This window comes from Neolamprologus multifasciatus, chromosome 3 (genome assembly GCF_963576455.1).
Source record: "Neolamprologus multifasciatus chromosome 3, fNeoMul1.2, whole genome shotgun sequence".
NCBI classification, from domain to species: domain Eukaryota; kingdom Metazoa; phylum Chordata; class Actinopteri; order Cichliformes; family Cichlidae; genus Neolamprologus; species Neolamprologus multifasciatus.
The window spans coordinates 39,805,006-39,820,921 of NC_140441.1; the positions used below are offsets into that span (position 1 = coordinate 39,805,006).

At 40.1% G+C, this 15,916-nt stretch overlaps 1 protein-coding gene and 1 long non-coding RNA gene across 2 annotated transcripts in view; one reads left to right on the forward strand and one right to left on the reverse strand.

Moving 5' to 3' along the window:
* The first annotated feature begins 952 nt into the window (after nt 1-952).
* The window catches only part of LOC146523135 (NXPE family member 3-like), a 45,859-nt gene continuing 30,895 nt past the window's right edge, over nt 953-15,916 (forward strand). Inside the window, exon 1 of the mRNA XM_085145162.1 lies at nt 953-2,986. Coding sequence (XP_085001288.1) covers nt 2,870-2,986 — 117 coding nt within the window. The 5' untranslated portion in view covers nt 953-2,869. The remainder of the gene's footprint in view (nt 2,987-15,916) is intronic.
* On the reverse strand, nt 6,082-9,854 carry LOC146523136 (uncharacterized). The gene is made up of 2 exons (XR_014871509.1): nt 9,783-9,854; nt 6,082-9,362 (listed from the first exon to the last, which is right to left on the reverse strand). It is a non-coding gene; the product is annotated as an uncharacterized LOC146523136 (long non-coding RNA).

Below are 15,916 nucleotides of genomic sequence, written 5' to 3' on the forward strand. Positions count from 1 at the left end.
CAAGAACAGCACAGAGTTTTAGATGTTCAGATTGGAGAACTTTACTTGTCTCAGTGTTGAATTCCATCTTGTGATTACAGCAGCAGGAATCCATTTCTGTTCATCAAATTTAGCTTCAAACACATCTTTGAATGTTGTGCTTGTGTGCAGTAGAGAGCTGAGCTTAGATAACTTTGAAAGTGAAGGAGATGCCACTTTGGTCTCTGACAAACCGTCTCTCACCACCAGCTGAAGTGTGTGCACAAAACGCTGCAGGTGCTGTGTCTTTGCCATAGCAGCACCTACTGTTTCTTGATCTTCCAAGGTTAAGTGGTGCCAGAGCTCTGGGTCGTCAAGATGATCACCATCCTCATCATGTTCCTCACCTTGCTCAGTGGGGAAGCACACAGTGAATGCTTTCAGCATATTGGCAGCATTGTCACTAATAATATAGTCTAGGTTATCTTTGATGTTGTATTTGTCACATATAGCTTCAAATTTCTCACAGATTCTTTCACCAGTGTGCAATCCTTTGCAGCGGTCAAAGGCCAGCAGTTTGGATTTCAGCTGCATCCTCTCTTTCTCTTTCTGTATCCAATGCAGTGGTACCAACGAAACCCCTCATCCTTCGGTCCGACCAAATGTCTACAGTGACTGAAACATGATCATTCTTGCTCAACTGAGTTTTTAACATTGAACGTTTCTCAGCAGCGAGGTTCTCTGTTTTTGATATAATTGTTCTGTTTCTTTTGTCATTTTAGCCTTTTTGGCCAGGGTGAAGAGAGTATCTGCCATCAAACAAGAAGACAGCCGCATGTAACTACGACGGTGTTTTCTAGTTCACCTTACATGCATTAATGTAATAACGTGGTTAAACTACTCAACGTAAATTACACACGAACAACATTAAGCTACTCACGCAGAGAAGAACAGCTGCTGCTGCCATCATCATATTTTCTGTTACACTGGCAGAGCTAGGGGCCAGGACTCTCCTATTCAGGATCTTGGGGAATGTTGCTAAATCCGGGTCCGATAACAGGCACCACACCCGTAGTACAGTGCATTTCTCGGCTTTAAAAAACCCCCGCTATGCGTCGCCAGGGGTTTCATCAGATCCGAGGTGTTACCTCCTTTGCACAGTATCACAGTATCAGCCTAAAGCACTTGTTGCAGGCTGCTGAGTTTGCATCTTTTGCTGTAAAGTACAGCCAGACTTTTGACCGCTTCGCCCTGGGCATTTTTAATTTGTAGCTCTGCTCTAAAAGAACGTACGTACCTGGGCCCACCTACTACACTTGGAAACGTAAAATGATTGGCTAGAATCTGAAGTGTATCACATCTCAGGAAAAAAAAAACAGACCGAAATGTGCGTTGCTTTTCGGTCTGGTTACTACCGTTTATGTCAGAACCATACCAGTACTCATCCCTACTGTCAGCTACTGTCAGAAAGTGCCAAAAATTCTTGTTTTCCACAATAGAAAGGGGCAGGTTGCACCAATAATCAAGTCACTTAATAATGCATTCGTGATCACTTTCTGCTGTGGATGAGTCATGCTGTACTGTCCGGCACAAGTTTCCATAAACTGTGATATGGAAGGCTGTTGAGGTTCATTTGTGATCCTCTTTTTCTTCTGGTATTCTTCAAATCTGATAGAGGTAAGCATATTAGACTCATGTCAGAAATTCCATTACAGCCATTCATGAATTGGATTTAATAATGTGTCAGATGTCTTGTGGATATGAAGGGATGTACAGTGCCTGTTTCAAGGTTGTTTGGTGGCACTGCCCCCTGCTGTCCCTCAAGCAAAACTCTGCCTCCCCTCTTTGCTCTGCAACTCCAGTGCACTTGGTGCCGTCAGCCAACTCTACATAGTGTGTCTTGGGCTGGAAACTGTCGTTGAATTTTCTGAACTTCGTTATATCTGTAACAATATGCACAGTTGCCCCTGTGTCCACCATCAGAACCTTTTTGTTGACGCCATGCTCTGACTGGAACTCTGCATCCTCGCTGCTTATCCGGAATGCGTAGTCTTTGCTGCTTGACTCCTCGGAAACTTTTCGTGCATTATCCTGCCGCCGTTTCCGTCTGCAGGTTGAGTCCCGATGGCTGGTGCTTTTAGACTCTCTACACCACTGCTTGCGCTGACACGTCCTGGCTTTGTGTCCCTTTAGTCCGCATCTGAAACACACTATGTCTGCGTTGCTGGCTCCACGGTCATTCGATTTTTCAAACGTGGGTTTGTTGCTCGGTCGTGCACGTGCTTTCATGGCATTGTCATCTGACGCTGCAGCGTGCATTTTCTCTGTGTCTTCATAGCTCCGCAGTTTAGTTTTAAATTCAGCCAAAGTCACTTCAACTTCACTTTGTGTGACATGGATAGCATACGGTTTGAGTGATTTAACAAAACAACCTGGATAGCCGGTTCGGAGCCGAAAGAGCCGGTTCTCTAAAAAGAGGCGAAAATTCCATCACTAGAGTGTAACTACCACTCCTCTTCCTTCCTCTGCTCAGTGCAAACAGAAGGCTCACATGTGGCGTGAAGCGAAAAAAGTGTGAGAGAGAGAGTGAGAGAAAGAAAAAATATGCATGTCTAACAACTGCTGTTGTTAATAACTGTTTTTAGAGTTCAGAACTGCTATCCAATTAAATATGAGTCATGAGTGGTAATCTTATCAGACATGTAGCTAAGCTTATATATCCACCTGTTTGACATCAGACGGGAGTCCTGGGAGGAGCCACAAGGGCTCCATCCTAAGAAGGAGCGCAGAGGCAAAGGCACAGAGATGTTTACTTTTCCTCACTCCGACCATTGAATGCTGTTTTTTCCAAAACCAGTTGAGCAAGTCACAGTGTACTACAACAGTACACTGTGTATTCACTTTATTTACGATGTCTCCACTTTGTAAAATGCAGGTTTATTCTCGCCTTCCGAAATGTGGCTGCATTTTCCTACTATTGGCTGTTTTTGTATTCATCTTCATGATATATATCATGGACATTCTCGAGGTGAGAATTTTATTTTTAATTTTCTTTTTTTATATGTTGAAACATAAGGCAGGATACAGAACAAAGCAAGATGGAACAAAACACCCAGGAACACCTGTGGTGAGCATGGATGTCAGTGTTGTGAATTTCTGCAGTCCTGTCAAAGTCTGTTTAATGTCTGAATGCTGGCATTTAACTCTGTGCCAGAGTGTAACATTTCTTTTTAAATTTATATTTTCAAGTCATGGTTTGTTCCGTCTGTCATGGTTAGTCTGTGTGGCAGGCAGGACGAAGGACACTAATGCAGGACTCAGAAAACACGGAAAAGTAAGCTTAAAATGGCAGCTTCTTTTGCTGGAAAAACTCCACACTGAATACAGGAAAAAAATAAACAAGAAACTAGAAACATGAAATAAGTTGGGAACTAAACTGGCACAAAGACCTAGGAAAAATACTAAGGACATTTAAGAAAAGCACACAGTACTAGTGATGGTAAATTTGATTCTTTTTACTTTTTACTGGCACCCTTGGTGGTGCTGTCACTTGGTGTTCGCTCGCTCTGTGGTAGAGTATCACTTCTTGTTCCTGCTCAAACACAGTGGTGTTTCTGAGTGGCTTATCTGCTTAGCATTTTAATTAAAAACTTTTAAATGCATTCTTTTTTCATAGTATAATCTCCACGTTCTTCATCCGAAGCACACTTTCTAGAGGAAGCATAGTCCTAAACAGAAGCCCCAGGTACACCACCAACCTGTTCATGTGTCTAACCGTTTTTCCCCACTCGGCGACACACCCGCCGGGGGTCAAACTCTGGTAATTGGTGATTCTGTTCTCAGACATGTGAAGCTAGAGACACCGGCAACCATAGTCAATTGTCTTCCAGGGGCCAGAGCAGGCGACATTGAAGGAAATTTAAAACTGCTGGCTAAGGGTAAACGTAAATTCAGTAAAATCATAATTCACGTCGGCAGTAATGACACCCAGTTATGCCAATCAGAGGTCACTAAAATCAATATTGAATCGGTGTGCAACTTTGCCAAAACAATGTCGGACTCTGTAGTTTTCTCTGGTCCCCTCCCCAATCAGACCAGGAGTGGCATGTTTAGCCGCATGTTCTCCTTAAATTGCTGGCTGTCTGAGTTGTGTCCCAGAAACGATGTGGGCTTCATAGATAATTGGCAAACCTTCTGGAGGAAACCTGGTCTTGTTAGGAGAGACGGCATCCATCCCACTTTGGATGGAGCAGCTCTCATTTCTAGAAATATGGACAAATTTATTAAACCCCCCAAAATATGACTATCCAGAGTTGGGACCAGGAAGCAGAGTTGCAGTCTTACACGCCTCTCTGCAGCTTCTCTCCTCCTGCTACCCCCCCAAAAACCCATCTCCATAGAGACTGTGTCTGCTTCCAAAAAGACAAAAAACAAACTAAAAACCAGCAACAAACAACTTAAACATAAACAATTACAAAGAAAGAACAATACATTATCCACATCTGAACCAAAGAGTAAAACAGTGAAATGTGGATTATTAAATATTAGGTCTCTCTCCTCCACGTCTCTGACATGACTTAATAATTGATCAACAAATCGATTTACTCTGCCTTACAGAAACCTGGTTGCAGCAGGATGATTATGTTAGTTTAAATGAATCAACACCCCCGAGTCATTCTAACTACCAGAAATCTCGAAGCACAGGTCGAGGGGGCGGTGTGGCAGCAATTTTTCACACCAGTCTATTAATTAATGAAAGACCAAGACAGACTTTTAATTCATTTGAAAGCCTGATGCTTAACATTGTCCACCCCAGCTGTGAAACTCAGAAACCAGTCTTACTTGTTATCATCTATCGTCCACCTGGGCCTTACACAGAGTTTCTGTCTGATTTCTCAGACTTTATATCTGATTTAGTTCTGAGCTCAGATAAAATAATTATTGTGGGTAATTTTAACATCCATGTAGATGCTAAAAATGACAGCCTCAACATGGCATTTAATCTGTTATTAGACTCAATTGGTTTCTCTCAAAATGTAAAAGAACCCACCCACCACTTTAATCACACTCTAGATCTTGTTTTAACATATGGCATAGAAACTGAACATTTAACAGTGTTTCCTGAAAACCCTCTCCTGTCTGATCATTTCCTGATAACATTTACATTTACAATAATTGATTACACCGCAGTGGAGAGCAGACTTTATCACAGTAGATGTTTTTTCTGAAAGCGCTGTAACTAAGTTTAAGAATATAATCCACCCACTGTTATCATCTTCAATGCCCTGTACCAACACAGAGCAGAGGTGGAGAGCCGGTTCTACTTCCACCCCTCCTCCCTCTGCTCAGTGCAAACAAAAGGCTTGCGTGTGGCGTGAAGCGACTGCTGTTATTAATAACTGTTTTTAGAGTTCAGAACTGCTATCCAAGTAAATATGAGTCATGATTGGTAATCTTGTCAGACAGGTAGCTTCAAGGGCGTAGATTTGGTTTTGGCATAGGTGCGGACGGATGATTCAACCACCAAACCCTGCCCTGTTTCTTTTTTTTTTCCTTTTTGTCTTTGCTTCTTGATTAAAAAAAGGAGAAATATACTTGCCTACATATGCTATTCTACCTGCTTTTAAACCATTTAAAATTACAATTCATAGTTTTATATGTGAATTATATAATGTTAAGTTACTATTAAAAAAATGACTGACTAAGTATTTTATACTTAAGTTTACTTCAACCATATTCCATATAAATCAGATTTAAGAATATAATCCACCCACTGTTATCATCTTCAATGCCCTGTACCAACACAGAGCAGAGCAGCTATCTGAACGCTACCCCAACAGAGGTCGATTATGTTGTTAATAATTTCACCTCCTCACTACGTACGACTCTGGATACTGTAGGTCCTGTGAAAACTAAGGTCTCTAATTAGAAGTACCAGACTCCGTGGTATAATTCTCAAACACGTACCCTAAAGCAGATGACTCGTAAGCTGGAGAGGAAATGGCATGTCACAAATTTAGAGGATCATCATTTAGCCTGGAGAAATAGTTTGTTGCTTTATAAGAAAGCCCTCCGCAAAGCCAGAACATCTTACTATTTGTCACTGATTGAAGAAAATAAGAACAACCCCAGGTTTCTCTTCAGCACTGTAGCCAGGCTGACAAAAAGTCAGAGCTCTTTTGAGCCAAACATCCCTTTAACGTTAACTAGTGATGACTTCATGAACTTCTTCACAAATAAAATTTTTATCATTAGAGAAAAAATTACCAATAATCATCCCACAGATGTAATATTATCTACAGCTACTCTTAGTACCATTGATGTTAAGTTAGACTCTTTTTCTCCAATTGATCTTTCTGAGTTAACTTCAATAATTACTTCCTCCAAACCATCAACGTGTCTTTTAGACGCCATTCCTACAAAACTGCTCAAAGAAGTCCTGCCATTAATTAATTCTTCGATCTTAAATTTGATCAACCTATCTCTAATAATCGGCTATGTACCACAGGCCTTCAAGGTGGCTGCAGTTAAACCTTTACTTAAAAAGCCATCTCTAGACCCAGCAGTCTTAGCTAATTATAGGCCAATCTCCAACCTTCCTTTCATATCAAAAATCCTTGAAAGAGTAGTTGTCAAACAGCTAACAGATCATCTGCAGAGGAATGGTTTATTTGAAGAGTTTCAGTCAGGTTTCAGAGCTCATCACAGCAAAGAAACAGCTTTAGTGAAGGTTACAAATGATCTTCTTATGGCCTCTGACAGTGGACTCATCTCTGTGCTTGTCCTGCTAGACCTTAGTCTTAGTCTTAATGCAACATTCGATACTGTTGACCATAATATCGTATTAGTAGTGATGTGCGGATCGATCCTGAAATATCGATTCCTCCGATACCAATCATTTATGTTCTAGAATCGATTCTCACATTAAAATATTGATATTTTAGTAATTTAGGGTAAATTTGTAGTTTATCATTAACAGAAGCACAGTGGAAAGAAACTATAACATTCGGATTGTCTACATTCGAAGGAACTACTTCCTCTTCTGCCTTTCATAGTCATGTGTGAAATACGGCTGTATAAATGTGTCGCAGCCCCTGGCGTGCGCACTCACAACAATGGCTGAGCGTAATTGGAGTCATGTGCGGACGTATTTTACCTCCACAAACAGCTGAGACGTGGTTTGCGATACATGTGGCAAAAAAGTGAGGTGTTGTGGCAACACCACTGACCTTGTCAAACACCTCAGAGTAAATCATATCACAGAATATGATGAGCGTATGTTGAGGCGAACTGAACAGGAGGAGAAGGACAGGTGCTGCTAGGGCAAGAAGGACGTCTCTCACGGAGTCCTTTAGTGCTGCAGGCTGGCAAGTTGTTCAAATAGCGCAAAACTTCAGTTTTTTTTTTATTTCTATATGATGAACTCTTCATTATTAAGTGATAAGAACAAGTAATCAGATGTCCTGTAATCTAATTTAGTTCTCAGCTCAGATAAAATAATTATTGTGGGTGATTTTAACATCCATGTAGATGCTAAAAATGACAGCCTCAACATGGCATTTAATCTGTTGTTAGACTCAATTGGTTTCTCTCAAAATGTAAAAGAACCCACCCACCACTTTAATCACACTCTAGATCTTGTTTTAACATATGGCATAGAAACTGAACATTTAACAGTGTTTCCTGAAAACCCTCTCCTGTCTGATCATTTCTTGATAACATTTACATTTACAATAATTGATTACGCAGCAGTGGAGAGTGGACTTTATCAAAGTAGATGTTTTTTCTGAAAGCGCTGTAACTAAGTTTAAGAATATAATCCACCCACTGTTATCATCGTCAATGCCCTGTACCAACATAGAGCAGAGGTGGAGAGCCGGTTCTACTTCCACCCCTCCTCCCTCTGCTCAGTGCAAACAAAAGGCTCGCGTGTGGCGTGAAGCGAAAAAAGTGTGAGAGAGAGAGTGAGAGAAAGAAAAAATATGCATGTCTAACAACTGCTGTTATTAATAACTGTTTTTAGAGTTCAGAACTGCTATCCAATTAAATATGAGTCATGAGTGGTAATCTTGTCAGACATGTAGCTTCAAGGGCGTAGATTTGGTTTTGCCCTGTTTCTTTTTTTTTCCTTTTTGTCTTTGCTTCTTGATTAAAAAAAGGAGAAATATACTTGCCTACATATGCTATTCTACCTGCTTTTAAACCATTTAAAATTACAATTCATAGTTTTATATGTGAATTATATAATGTTAAGTTACTATTAAAAAAATGACTGACTAAGTATTTTATACTTTAGTTTACTTCAACCATATTCCATATAAATCAGATTTAAGAATATAATCCAGCCACTGTTATCATCGTCAATGCCCTGTACCAACACAGAGCAGAGCAGCTATCTGAACGCTACCCCAACAGAGGTCGATTATGTTGTTAATAATTTTACCTCCTCACTACGTACGACTCTGGATACTGTAGGTCCTGTGAAAACTAAGGTCTCTAATTAGAAGTACCAGACCCCGTGGTATAATTCTCAAACACGTAGCCTAAAGCAGCTGACTCGTAAGCTGGAGAGGAAATGGCGTGTCACAAATTTAGAGGATCATCATTTAGCCTGGAGAAATAGTTTGTTGCTTTATAAGAAAGCCCTCCGCAAAGCCAGAACATCTTACTATTCGTCACTGATTGAAGAAAAGAAGAACAACCCCAGGTTTCTCTTCAGCACTGTAGCCAGGCTGACAAAAAGTCAGAGGTCTTTTGAGCCAACCATCCCTTTAACGTTAACTAGTGATGACTTCATGAACTTCTTCACAAATAAAATTTTTATCATTAGAGAAAAAATTACCAATAATCATCCCACAGATGTAATATTATCTACAGCCACTCTTAGTACCATTGATGTTAAGTTAGACTCTTTTTCTCCAATTGATCTTTCTGAGTTAACTTCAATAATTACTTCCTCCAAACCATCAACATGTCTTTTAGACGCCATTCCTACAAAACTGCTCAAAGAAGTCCTGCCATTAATTAATTCTTCGATCTTAAATATGATCAACCTATCTCTAATAATCGGCTATGTACCACAGGCCTTCAAGCTGGCTGTAGTTAAACCTTTACTCAAAAAGCCATCTCTAGACCCAGCAGTCTTAGCTAATTATAGGCCAATCTCCAACCTTCCTTTCATATCAAAAATCCTTGAAAGAGTAGTTGTCAAACAGCTAACAGATCATCTGCAGAGGAATGGTTTATTTGAAGAGTTTCAGTCAGGTTTCAGAGCTCATCACAGCAAAGAAACAGCTTTAGTGAAGGTTACAAATGATCTTCTTATGGCCTCTGACAGTGGACTCATCTCTGTGCTTGTCCTGCTAGACCTTAGTGCAGCATTCGATACTGTTGACCATAATATCCTATTAGTAGTGATGTGCGGATCGATCCTGAAATATCGATTCCTCCGATACCAATCATTTATGTTCTAGAATCGATTCTCACATTAAAATATTGATATTTTAGTAATTTAGGGTAAATTTGTAGTTTATCATTAACAGGAACACAGTGGAAAGAAACTATAACATTCGGATTGTCTACATTCGAAGGAACTACTTCCTCTTCTGCAGTTTTTTATTTCTATATGATGAACTCTTCATTATTAAGTGATAAGAACAAGTAATCAGATGTCCTGTAATCATTATGATGCTATAATTTGAGATACAATAAATTAAATGCGTTTTTGTACAAAGTATCGGGATAGAATCAGTATCATCGATACCACCCTGAATTTTACTTGGTATCGGATCGGAAAGGAAATCAGTGGTATTGCACATCACTACCTATTAGAGCGATTAGAACATGCTGTAGGTATTACAGGTACTGCGCTGCAGAGGTTTGTATCATATCTATCAAATAGACTCTAATTTGTGCATGTAAATGGAGAGTCCTCTTCACACACTGAGGTTAATTATGGAGTTCCACAGGGTTCAGTGCTAGGACCAATTCTGTTTACACTATACATGCTTCCCCTAAGCAGCATCATTAGAAGACATAGCATACATTTTCACTGCTATGCAGATGACACCCAGAGCTGGGTGTCATCTGCATAGCAGTGAAAATGTATGCTTGGTGCTGTCCATCTGGCTTCATGGACAGCACCAATCTGTCCATGAAGCCAGATAACACACACCAATTAGTTAAACTGCAGGAATGTCTTAAAGACATAAAGACCTGGATGGCTGCTAACTTTTTGCTTCTTAATTCAGATAAAACTGAGGTTATTGTACTCGGCCCTGAAAATCTTAGAAATATGGTGTCTAACCAGATTATTACTCTGGATGGCATTACTTTGGCCTCCAGTAATGCTGTAAGGAACCTTGGAGTCATTTTTGACCAGGATATGTCCTTCAACGCACGATCTGATATCCTCGTGTTGGTGTTGTTCCCAGATCATCATACTAAAGGTTGTTCCAGGATCAACATTGCAAGTGACCAATCAGAATGTTGTGATGTCATACTTTTGCGACTTTGGGTAAAACCGGCGTAAAACAAAAAACTGTACTTAAGCTGCGAGAAACCGCCTTTGTCCGCCGATCAACGGACCCTAACCCTGACCCTAACCCTAACCCTTTAATAAACGCTAAGCAGAATTGATATTGTCCTTGCAACATTGGAATTTCATAAATGCACGAATGGGTTGGTGCGCAAAAGAATAACGTCACAATAATGTGATTGGTCACTTGCAATGTTGAACCTGGAACAACATTTTCATGATGATCTGGGAACAACACCAACACGACGATATCAGATCATCCGTCCTTCAACGCACATATTAACCCTTTAAAGCCGCTCCATTTTGCATAACTATTTTTAAATCCCGGTAGCACTGCAACCACATAAGCTAGCGCAATCATTTTTTTTGCATATGAAACCGGAGGAGATGTACTTACATCTTATGCCATCAGCTTGTCCTAGGTCACAGTTTCCTTCCACATATAGCTTTGCAAAAACTGCATAAAAAGCACTTGCAGCAACAAAAACATAATATTCCAGAAACACGCTTTGCCGATCCGATCAGCTGTTTGTAACACTTCCTACATCCATCAGCACGAACTATCGCATGTCCGCCATGTCCTGCCCGAAACCGTAAGTGACATCATTTTGCGGAAATGTAGTTTTTTACTATCAGGGCCTTATGAGCCTATTGTCCCGGTTCGTGATTGAGGTGAGAGACAAATGACTGCAGGTCCAAGTGCGTCAAACAATGATTTTATTAAACACACGTGTGGGGGAGATGAAGATGAACACTGTCACACAATCGGCGTCGAGTAAGGGCGCCCTTCGTTTGCGAGGTGCACCTGCTGCTTGCGGCACTGGGAGGAGAGGGCGGGGCGGCGGGTGATTCTCTGGCTGGCTGGAGCAGCATCTAATAACCAACTCGCAAAATAAAAAAAACAAACCAACAAACACGAAAACACCAGACATTATGATACAGACTTATAATTTGCACCGATGTTTTTTCGAAATTCTATACACGAAAAGTGAGTGAGAGAGCCCTCGGTGCGCCTGCTCACTGCTGAAGTCAAAGTAAACTTTATTGTCATCTCCGCTACATACAGTCCAGTATATAGAGAGACGAGACGACGAGGCTCCAGTTACAGCAGTGCAAGTAAACAAACAATATATATAAGAAGAGTAAGAAAATAAATATACACTTTAGGACCAGGGGTAAAGGCATCAATAACAATTTAAAACTTATAATTTACAGTTTGATGATTTAAAGTCTCACACACAACCTGTCGAAAGGGGAGGGAAACCTGCTGCTTCCAAATAGAGCACATTTCATTTATAATGTTGTAAATCCAAGACCATTATGTATTCATGATTTGAATCCTGGGTTGTGTGAAATCCCAGAAATAAACCCTGGACAAAGTGAATCTGTGAACTAAGGTCATGTTGTGGTGATCCTCGGGTTGAGGGATGGGTTTTCATACTGGAGTGCAAAATTAAAACCAATGGAAGATGGACAAGAAAAGTTCAAAGCCATCAGGTGCTCAGTTTAGAAAAAAGAGAAAAGAAGAGGAGAAATGAGCAAAAGATACAGGTAAGCAGATGTGTCATTGGATAATGGCAGGTCATCCTGAAACAATCAGAATCAGAATACTTTATTAATCTCTAAGGAAATTATGTGGGTTACAGTTGCTCCAAGAAGAAATGGTAAAAAATAGCAACAGTAACAGACTAAACTCCAAACAATACATTATCTTACAGATTTTAATATTAATTAGTCATTGTCAATTGTTGATTTGTCCTGTTCTCATTGTATGACGAATTATGATGGCTGTTTGGCGGCAATTTGCATACTATGCATACTCTCTCTCTCTTCACATGTGTGTGTGTGTGTGTGTGTGTACACAACAGTTTTATGTTAATGTACAATCCTTAATATGTTTTGTGTGAGTGTGTGTGTGTGTGTGTGTGTGGGGGGGGGGGGGGGGGGGGGGGGGGGGCAGAATGAGTGTTCGCCCAGGGCGCCAAACAGGCTAGGCTAGTATGTGTGTCTCGACCTCAGTGCATGACCTCACTCGACAAACAAAGACATTTTAGAAGTATACTTCCTGACTTGTTCTGAGTCATCTGTTACCAGGCAAACTCCAATGCAGCAGGTTGCTGAATACACACAGGCCTCTATTCAGACCTGTTTCTAGATTATATGTGGTGTATATGCATTGTAAGCATGTATGCAATCTTCCATAGCTCTAGGCCACTTTACTCAATAGACCGAAGCTTCTGACCATCAATTAACTGACCGAGCTTCAACTCTTTAATAAGCACCAAAATTCAATGTGTATAAAATGATTACAGTTGCACCTGCAATGAAAGTTATGTGTGGTGGGAAACTATTTTGTGCAACTTTGTGCAACAAAAACAATTTTCAATTTTTTTGTAGTTTATTGCACTTTTTTGCAATTTATGTAATTACTATGCACTTAATGCATACATATTATTAAAATTTGGGCTATAATGGTTGTATTGATGTATATCAACTTGAAATGCTCCCTAAAATGGCTCTACAGCATGTAAAAATATAATATAAGCTCTGGCGGACTTGGTTCTATGGTAGGTCTTAAAGGGTTAAACAAATATGTAAGACTGCTTTCTTCCATTTATGCAACATCTCTAAAGTTAGAAATATCCTGTCTCAGAGTGACGCTGAAAAACTAGTTCATGCATTTATTACTTCCAGGCTGGACTACTGCAATTCATTATTATCAGGATGTCCAAAAAAACTCACTGAAAAGCCTTCAATTAATCCAAAATGCTGCAGCAAGAGTCCTGACAGGGACTAGAAAGAGAGAGCAGATTTCTCCTGTTTTCGCTTCCCTTCATTGGCTTCCTGTTAAATCCAGAATTGAATTCAAAATCCTGCTCCTCACATACAAGGTCTTAAATAATCAGGCCCCATCTGATCTTAATGACCTTGTAGTACCATATCACCCTATTAGAGCACTTCGCTCTCGCTCTGCAGAACTACTTGTTGTTCCTAGAGTATTTAAAAGTAGAATGGGAGGGAGAGCCTTCAGTTTTCAGGCCCCTCTTCTGTGGAACCAGCTTCCAGTTTGGATTCAGGAGACAGACACTATCTCTACTTTCAAGATTAGGCTTAAAACCTTCCTTTTTGCTAAAGCATATAGTTAGGGCTGGACCAGGTGACCCTGAATCCTCCCTTAGTTATGCTCAGTGTTGGTCAAGTTACTTGAAAAAAGTAATCAGTAACTAATTGCTGATTACTTCCCCCCCAAAAAGTAATCCCATTACTTTACTGATTACTTATTTTCAAAAGTAATTAATTACTTAGTTAATTAGTTACTTTTTAAAAACACGATTTACAACCTGAATAGGTGATAAAGCGATAGATCTTTCAGCCCAATTCTACTTTTTCTACATAATCCATCATACAAAATGTAATCAAATGGAAAAGTCCCTTTTTAAAACTTGTTTTATTACTTTTAATCTTTTAACTTTATGCATCAAGCAAAAATTTAATTATATGCAACATTCTCTGACTGGAAGAAATTTGTTTAATATTTAAACTTATTTTCTGCACATTCCAGCACATAATTTTTTTTTTTTTTGTGTGTGTTTACACTCACTCTTTCAAATAGATGCAAGTAAAACACAGCAGGAAATAAACAAAGTCAAAGACTGGCAGTCCTTTTGCTCTTATTTTCACCTGTAAAGCAGGAGTTGGGTAGGCACAGGTTTACCCTGGTGCAGGTGTGCCGCAGCGGTCAGTGGAAGAATCCCCGAGCTTCTCTGTGAATTTCCCATTATGTCGTAACACACTCGGTGCTTGCTTAGGGTGCGGTGTTTAGGGTTGTTTTTTTTCGCTGTAAAAAGAAGTTTTCTTCCCACGCACAACGGACACTAATGTTTTTGTCACTTTTTATGGAATCAAACTCAAAGTAAGGTCAGTACTTCCACGCTTTAAACGCTGCACGCTCATACTCTCTCCCATCTCGATATATTATCCATTGTTGATCTGCACACAGCTGTTGTCACGAACGTCGCACTTGCTTACGTCACTGTCATGAGACATTCTCGCAAAAAAAATCACGGTTTTAGTAACGCAGCGTTCCTACGGGAAAGTAACGGTAATCTAATTACCGTTTTTGCAATAGTAATCCCTTACTTTACTCTTTACTTGAAAAAAGTAATCGGATTACAGTAACGCCCATCTCTGGTTATGCTGCAATAGACGTAGGCTGCCGGGGATTCCCATGATGCATTGAGTTTTTCCTTTCCAGTCACCTTTCTCACTCACTATGTGTTGATAGACCTCTCTGCATTGAATCATATCTGCTATTAACCTCTGTCTCTCTTCCACAGCATGTCTTTTATCCTGTCTTCCTTCTCTCACTCCAACCGGTTGCAGTAGATGGCCGCCCCTCCCTGAGCCTGGTTCTGCCGGAGGTTTCTTCCTGTTAAAAGGGAGTTTTTCCTTCCCACTGTCGCCAAAGTGCTTGCTCATAGGGGGTCATATGATTGTTGGGTTTTTCTCTTTATCTATGAATTGCCTTGAGGCAACTTTTGTTGTGATTTGGCGCTGTATAAATAAAATTGAGTTGAATTGAATTGAATTGAGTTTTAATGAGTCACTCACCAAAGTGAATCGGATTTTTTGAGTCATTTGACCAGAGAGTGCAAAAAATTTACATTTTCACTCAAACTTAATTTGTTTCTCTTTTCATGTATATCCTACGAGTGATTCTAAAAGAAAACAACTGTTTTTTTAGAGCAAAAAATTTTTTTTAAAGGGAACATTTATTTTGTTTATTTTTATTTTATTAGTATTTTCCTTAAATGTGTCAAATATATATTTGCTCATCTAAATGTCAACTGAGCTGTGAGCCAGGGGTCGGTAATGCGCCTTAACATTGGTTGTCAACCAAGAAGAAGAAGCTGTGAGCCAGGAGGGAGGGGGTGAGTGAGTCCTGAGTGATTCGCTTACGCTACGATTCAGCACAGGAAAGGAGGGGGTGAGTGAGTCCTGAGTGAGTCCTGAGTGATTCGTTCGCGCTATGATTCAGCACAGGAAGCGAGGGGGTGAGTAGCTCAAATGTGCTGTTAGCATGTTAGCAGAGCGATGCTACTGTGAACCGAGGAGCTATTGTCTTGATGTGAGCTTCTACTCAAGGATTTTTCTTCCAGTTCAGAGTAGACATGTTTTTGTTAAGATACTGGATGTTGTGTTTTTTCTCCACAATTTTAATTATAAGCTAGATATATTTTTGCTAATGAAATTAGTTTGCTAACAGCAACTAGTGATGGGATTTCCGGCTCTTTTTAGAGAACCGGCTCTCTCGGCTCGGCTCACTAAAAAGAGCCAGCTCTTTCGGCTCCCAACCGGCTCTTCGGGTTGTTTTGTTGCTTTAATTAATTAATTATCAACAACAATATAAAATTATGCACA